Source organism: Oncorhynchus clarkii, chromosome 18 (assembly GCF_045791955.1).
Source record: "Oncorhynchus clarkii lewisi isolate Uvic-CL-2024 chromosome 18, UVic_Ocla_1.0, whole genome shotgun sequence".
Taxonomy (NCBI): Eukaryota; Metazoa; Chordata; class Actinopteri; order Salmoniformes; family Salmonidae; genus Oncorhynchus; species Oncorhynchus clarkii.
In genome coordinates this window covers 21,412,639-21,420,122 of record NC_092164.1, presented here as the reverse complement: position 1 = coordinate 21,420,122, position 7,484 = coordinate 21,412,639, and the positions used below count along the sequence as shown (strand labels likewise).

Genomic DNA, 7,484 nt, shown 5'->3' with positions numbered 1-7,484 from the left:
ATTTTCAAGTCTCTCCAGAGATGTTCGATTGGGTTCAAGTCTGGGCTCTGGCAGGGCCACTTAAGGAAATTCAGAGACTTGTCCTGAAGCCACTCCTGCGTTGTCTTGGCTGTGTGCTTAGGGTCATTGTCCTGTTGGAAGGTGGACCTTTGCCCCAGTCTGAGGTCCTGAGCGCTCTGGAGCAGGTTTTCCTCAAGGATCTGTCTGTACTTTGCTCCGTTCATCTTTCCCTCGATCCTGGTGGTACAGCATGATGCTGGTACCACCATGCTTCACCGTAGGGATGGTGCCAGGTTTCCTCCAGACGTAACGCTTGACATTCAGGCCAAAGAATTCAATCTTGGTTTCAACAGACCAGAGAATCTTGTTTCTCATGGTCTGACAGTCTTTAGGTGCCAAACTCCAAGCGGGCTGTCATGTGCCTTTTACTGAGCAGTGGCTTCCGTCTGGCCACTCTACCATAATTGCCTGATTGGTGGAGTGCTGCAGAGATGGTTGTCCTTCTGGAAGGTTCTCCCATCTTCACAGAGGAACTCTAGAACTCTGTCAGAGTGACCATTGGGCTCTTGTTCACCTCCCTAACCAAGGCCCTTCTCCCCCGATTGCTCAGTTTGGGCGGGCGGCCAGCTCTAGGAAGTTTGGGGGTTCCAAATTTCTTTAATTTAAGAATGATGGAGGCCACTATGTTCTTGGGGACCTTCAATGCTTCAGACATTTCTTGGTACCCTTCCCCAGATCTGTGCTTCAACACAATCCTGTCTCTGAGTTTGTTTTTGCTCTGACATGCACTGTCAATTTTGGGACCTTATATAGATAGGTGTGTGTTTTTTCAAATCATGTCCAATCGAAATTACCACAAGTGGATTCAAGTTGTAGAAACATCTCAAGGATTATCAATGGAAACAGGATGCATCTGAGCTCAATTTCGAGTCTGTATAGCAAAGTGTCTTAATACTTATGAAAATTATGTACTCCCTTCAAAGAACAGAGCAAACTGGTTCTAACCAGAATAGAAAGAGGAGTGGGAGGCCCCGGGGCACAAGAGGACAAGTACATCAAAGTGTCTAGTTTGAGAAACAGATGCCTCACAAGTCCTCAACTGGCAGCTTCATTAAATAGTACCCGCAAACACCAGTCTTAATGTCAACAGTGAAGAGACGACTCTGGGATGCTGGCCTTCTAGGCAAAGTTGCAAAGAAAAAGCCATATCTCAGACTGGAAAAGATTAAGAAGGGCAAACGAACACAGATACTGGGCAGAGGAACTCTAACACAACGTGCCATTGGAACACAGGAGGGATGGTTGCTGATAATGCCTATGTAGATATTCCATAAAAAATCAGCTATTAGTCATTTACAACATTACAATGTCTACACTGTATTTCTGATCAATTTGATGTTATTTTAATGGACTAAAAAAAAAGTACTTTTCTTTCAAAAACAAGGACATTTCTAAGTGACCCCAAACTTTTGAATGGTAGTGTATATAGCTGTATGTCATAAAGTAGGTCAGCAGTAGCATCTGTGAGAGCCTGCTGTTCCAGGAGAATCTCCCTAAGTGGAGGAGGACGTCCCCAGTCTCCAGATCCAGCTTTAAATGTCCAACGCAGCCATTTTTATCTTAATATCAAATCATTTCTGGGTGACAATTAAGTACCTTACTGTGATTCTTTCAATTAAAATGGTCAAAAAGAAAGAAAAATAGCTTCTTATCAAAGGGAAATTTTGCTAGGACTGTGAGTGTGGAGGGGAAACTGAAATTAGCTGTTATGGGCAGAGAGGTTTCAAACTCTCTTTCTTATTGGTCTAATTTACCGCATAGTGATGTCACCATTGAAGGCCAAAACTCCATCCCACTAAAACAGGCTTAAATTTCAGGTAGTCGTTTCAAACAGCTTCAACACTAAAAGGGAATTCTCGTACTTTTCATAATTTCCCAGTATTATTCCAATCTCACAGCGTGGAAATATATATAAAACATTAGAAAATCACATTTTTAACTGCACTGGGCCTTTAACACACAAACAACCTCCATCATCTCATATCCCTACTCACACAAACAACCCCCATCATCTCATATCCCTACTCACACAAACACCCCTGGGATTTCCTGTCCAGGTGTCCTATCTCTCAGAAAATTGTATGCATGACTAAGTTAATTTGTTAAGTACTGTATGTGAGCATATTTAGCCCACCCCCTTCAGTTGAATGGGATCTCTCTATTCTAGACTACTATTTTTGATTGAGTTCCCTCTCAGCACTGCATCCACTTTTTGATAGCGTTCCACTGATTTCCTTCTCTTTGTAGTATCATACTCAGTGTTGTCTCAATCTAGGTCAGCAAATATACAGTCAGTCTAACAGTGACGCACTTTTGCAGATCTCACCCAGGGGTATCAACATATGTCGTGGAAATTTCCTCTATTTACCAAATCATGAGAGCAAACCACACACAAGTCAGTTAGTTATCACAAAGTCCATCTTTAATTATATGAGCTCTATCACAACCCTGTGACTCTCAGATCAATTCAGTGTCTATCAATGAATTCTCTGAGAGTCCCTCACACATTGTTACTGAGATCCTTTATAACAAAGACACACATAGCCAGACAGCATAGGCATAATTTATCGTTCAGCTTTGTCTCCTAAACTATGTTATTTTCTCAAACTCAGAACCATAAACCAATCCTCCATATCAACAGGCATATATCAAATCCATCCTATCTTGACAAGATCACAGAGACACACTGACTGGCACACAGACATTGTGGAGCCAAGAGATACACGCTTGACCTCTCCCCTCTCTCCGGCCCAAGCAACTTAGTCTTGACATAGAACAGATACTGCAACCCCGCCACAGTATTATACAAACACATTCTGATGAGAAGTAACTTACAAACATATGATGAATATAAAACATCTTACCTATGTTACCAACCAATTCTGATTATTCCCCAACACGTACCAGGGGTATCAACGTACCAGGGGTATCAACGTACCAGGGGTATCAATGTACCAGGGGTATCAATATTCTGTGGTGAGCTCCAGGACCGCATTCAAAAAGTATCTCAGAGTAGGTGTCCCTTGTGTATATGATCTCATGTGATCTACACTGCTACTCTGACATTTTGTGAATGCAGGCCCTGAACAATAACTTCCGGTTATTTCTATATGGGGATGCTAATTGTATAATGATCTACTCTGCAATAGACATGAATCGTGTGTAGAATTAATTTCCTTCTGTGGGAATAAAAGGGTCTGTTTTGGATTTCCTTAGCCTACTTCCTAATAAGTGATTATTGTACATAATGACTTTTCATTGACTTGCCTCCTTACTTCGAAACAACAGGATGCACAGTGTGAGGTTTGAAGTGGGCTATAAAAACCACGTCAGAGACAAAAACCATTCCTACACGTTGAAATATATTTCCATCTTAAATAACTCTAAAGTGTGTAAGAAAGATCAGTTTGCTAATGATCCAAATGACCTACATACACACATGCACACACACTCACACACACTCCAGACCTTAAGCACACTCACACACACTCCAGACCTTAAGCAAAGATAGTTTTATTAATTTAAGCAATACCACAGACTGAATTCTCTAAAAAGCATAGCTGTACCTAGACAGTGGTTCTCTCAGATCTGCTGTAACAAAAGGGTGCGTTCCATCAGACTTAGAAAATAGTCTTTGATTTATTGTAAATACATTATATCAAACTAAGACACTTATGAAGTGCAATATTTGTGTTGTTATACAGAGTTGAAAACCACTATTTGTTGTTGGTCTAAAGTATGATCTACATTCAACTATGAAAATAGCATGAAAACATCTCTCACATATACGTTCTCTTAAAACATAGAATACAGGGTTCTACCATACTTCTAAGTCAAACCACCGCAGAAACAACAGTGTTACTTACAGTACAGTAAATCAAACTATTTTTAACTCCATAAACACACCTTTTACAATTATTTGTGATGTTGTTGTCTGTTTTGGTACAACAGCTACTGTATGATATAACATGAATTACACATGTTCTTGCTCAAGAAAATAGCAGTAGTGTTGTTGGAGTGAAACCATACATTTTTTATTAGTACTGTACTGAATACGAGCACAATATATACAGTACTGTACTGACCCAAATGCTACCCTGGCCCTTAGCCTATGATGTGTTGTCGGCCTGCTGTATGGAGATAAATGTATGTCCAGATTCTGTAAATTAATTCAACAACATCATCTATCTCCATACCACTATAGTTTGAAACCTTACCATACCTTGTCCTCAGACAATTGATTTAATTATCAAATAGTCTGGAAAACTATGTTACAAAAGAAAAGTTTATTAGATACATTATTTTACAAAATAACTATTTTCATCTTTAAATTATTATGTTATAGTGTTGTTGTAAGGTATACTATGCATGTTCTTGTTGTACATCACCCTTGGTAGAAAACATCATTCAAATGTTTATGATATAAATGTATATTAATCTAAACCAAATCAATGTTATCAATGACCTAATATTTAAGACCCCGTTGGTGCCTAAAATAAATCATATTGAGGTTCTATATATGTCAAATGGCTTGCAATGACTATGCAACTGACTAATTAATACAAAGCAACAATAGAATAATTTCATAGTGCAGTCCCCCCTAGCTTTTCATTGTTTTTAATGAACAGTATAGCATGCGTTGAAATGGCGTATGTGGGATAACCTATGTAGAAAAAACTTCAAAGCTTCTAGTGCCCTTATTGCACCTCTGTATAGGTGATGGCCCCTTCCTGAAGAAGGCACTGTGGATGCTTCATTATCTCTTATCTGGCTAGCATCCTGGCGTTAGTGTCTCACAGCTGTCTATTGGCTGGTTACACTAACCCACCAACCAATCAAGTGTCAACGTGCACAAAGCTGCCACTGTGTGACATCTTATGTCTTGTGACATCTCCTCTTCCCATTTGAGTCTTTCCATATTTGTCCAATCGAATTCTATCAAATCCAACTGAAACTGCTAAAGGTAGAGATAAGAGACCCAGTAGACGATGTTGAACAGGAGAAACGACGTAGGGAAGAAGACTCTCGAGTAAGCGTCCAGCTCCTTAATGTCGACATGGATGCGTCCTTTCTTCCACCCTCCCCCCTTGCACTCCTCGTAACAGCAGAAGAAGCTCTGGCAGTCCTTCCCGTCCAGACACTCGTACACGTCCTCATAGTCCTGCCAGTATGAGTAGTTGTTGTTCAATGGAACCACAGTCGTGGGGGACCTGGGCCCCGTGTCTAGCATCGAGTAGGTCTGTGGGAGGGGACAGAGGAAGGCCATCTCCTTAGATGCGTAAGCGATAAAGGGAGAAAAAGAGAGGGTGAGAGAGTGAAGGTGGGGGTGGGGTGGGGGGGGGGGGGGGGCAAGAAACGTGATGAGGGGAAAGAGGAAGGAAGGCCTCATAATTAGATACTGAGAGGGAGAGAGTGAGGCAACAGGGAGGGGGCTGGGGGACAACTAAAGCCAGACAGGAGACAAGAAATACATGTGGGCAAACAAGGGAGAAAGACAGATGGAAAGATGAAAAGAGACAGAGAGAAAGAGATGAAGAGAGAAAAAGATCTGATACGTTGTGAGTGGAGCTGTGCTGTCATGCATTAAAGCTCCGCAGCGGGCCGTGTCCTCCCACACCCAGCAGGACGCTGTCATAGCCCAGGCAGGCAATGAGATAGAACCCCTCGGCTTAGTGCTCTACCGAAGCTGGGACTCACTCATTGGCTCGACAGCATTACACGACATGACATGACAGGCTATGACACGCCATTTACCAAGTACACTGTGTGACCGGTCGGCAGTGCAAGTGGATGGATATATGAAGGATGGTGGATGGACCATACCTCAACCCTCACCGGGGGGCAACCTCCCGATTTGCTACCATGCAGGTCAGAGCCACTGACTGTAATACTATCACAGCCCATGCACAGTGTGACTGATGCAAGAGGATGGAGATATGAAGGATGGACTAGACCTCCACCCACTGAGACCATAATCGCTACCATGGCTAGAGCTATTGACTGTGACAACACAAACAACCTCGGTCCATGTCTATAACAGCATTACACTGCATTGAGAAAAGTTACACCATTTCGTCATACGGAGGAAAGGTACACCATTACATCGTATGGAGGAAAGGTACACCATTACATCATTACATGGTACGGAGGAAAGGTACACCATTACATCGTATGGAGGAAAGGTACACCATTACATCATTACATGGTACGGAGGAAAGGTACACCATTACATTGTACGGAGGAAAGGTACACCATTACACCATTACATGGTACGGAGGAAAGGTACACCATTACATTGTACGGAGGAAAGGTACACCATTACATTGTACGGAGGAAAGGTACACCATTACATTGTATGGAGAAAAGCTCACCAGTCTCTGCGTCTTGTTTGTCTTGTTGTAGCGGGGCTTCTGTGCCCTGTAGGCGTAGTAGTTTTGGATGGCGTACTCCATCATGGCCGCAAAGACGAACAAGAAGCACACAGTGACGAAGAGATCCATGGCCGTCACATAGGAGACTCTGGGTAGGGACGTCCTGGCCACTGTACTAAGGGTGGTCATTGTCAACACAGTGGTGATACCTGAAAGGACAAAGTCGGCGTCATTACACAGATTTTTCACCTAGTCGGCTCAGGGAATCAAACCAGCAACCTTTCGGTTACTGGCCCAACACTCTTAACCTCCAAAACTGAATGCTACCTGCCACCCGGTACTAACTATTTGATATCTGTCTTGGCAAAACGGTGGCAATAGTTTTCTCTGGCAGTAGTCTGAATATATTTTGCAAATATGTTAAGATATTTTTATCAATTAATGAGGGTAGTTTGTGTCTCTATGTAGTTTTAACTTTAGAAATAAATGGACGTTTACATTAATACATTGTCAGCGCTTAAATATACTGAACAAAAATATGAACGCAACATGCAACAATTTCAAAGATTTTACTGAGTTACAGATCATATGAGGAAATCAGTCAATTTAAATAAATTCATTAGGCCCTAATCTATGGATTTTTCATAGGTGGGCCTGGGAGAGCGTAGGCCCACACATTTGGCAGCCAGGCCCACCCACTGGGGAGACAGGCACAGCCAATCAGAATGAGCTTTTCCCCACAGAAGGGTTTTATTACAGAGAGAAATACTCCTCAGCACCACCCCTCAGAGGATCCCGTAGGTGAAGAAGTCGGATGTGGAGGTTCTAGACTAGCGTGGTTATACATGGTCTGCGGTTGTGAGGCCGGTTGGATGTACTGCCAAATTCTCTAAAATGACGTTTGAGGCAGATTATGGTAGAGAAATTAACATTAAATTATCTGGCAAAAGCTCTGCTGGACATGCCTGCAGTCAGCATGCTAATTGCACTCTCCCTCAAAACTTGAGACATAAGTGCACATTTTGTTCTCCCCAGCACAAGGTGCACCTGTGT

The 7,484-nt window shown here is 42.3% G+C and overlaps 1 protein-coding gene across 2 annotated transcripts in view; it reads right to left on the bottom strand.

Annotated features, from left to right (window-relative positions):
* Positions 1 to 2,460: 2,460 nt before the first annotated feature.
* LOC139373187 (gamma-aminobutyric acid receptor subunit gamma-3-like) overlaps positions 2,461 to 7,484 on the bottom strand; it is a 42,284-nt gene continuing 37,260 nt past the window's right edge. The window contains exons 8-9 of one of the 2 annotated variants that reach the window (XM_071113366.1): positions 6,432 to 6,640; positions 2,461 to 5,299 (exon numbers count right to left, since the gene is read on the bottom strand). In XM_071113366.1, the coding sequence (XP_070969467.1) occupies positions 5,018 to 5,299; positions 6,432 to 6,640 (491 nt within the window). In that variant the 3' untranslated portion in view covers positions 2,461 to 5,017. Of the gene's footprint in view, positions 5,330 to 6,431; positions 6,641 to 7,484 lie in introns of both variants that reach the window. The other variant, XM_071113365.1, reaches the window with a different exon arrangement.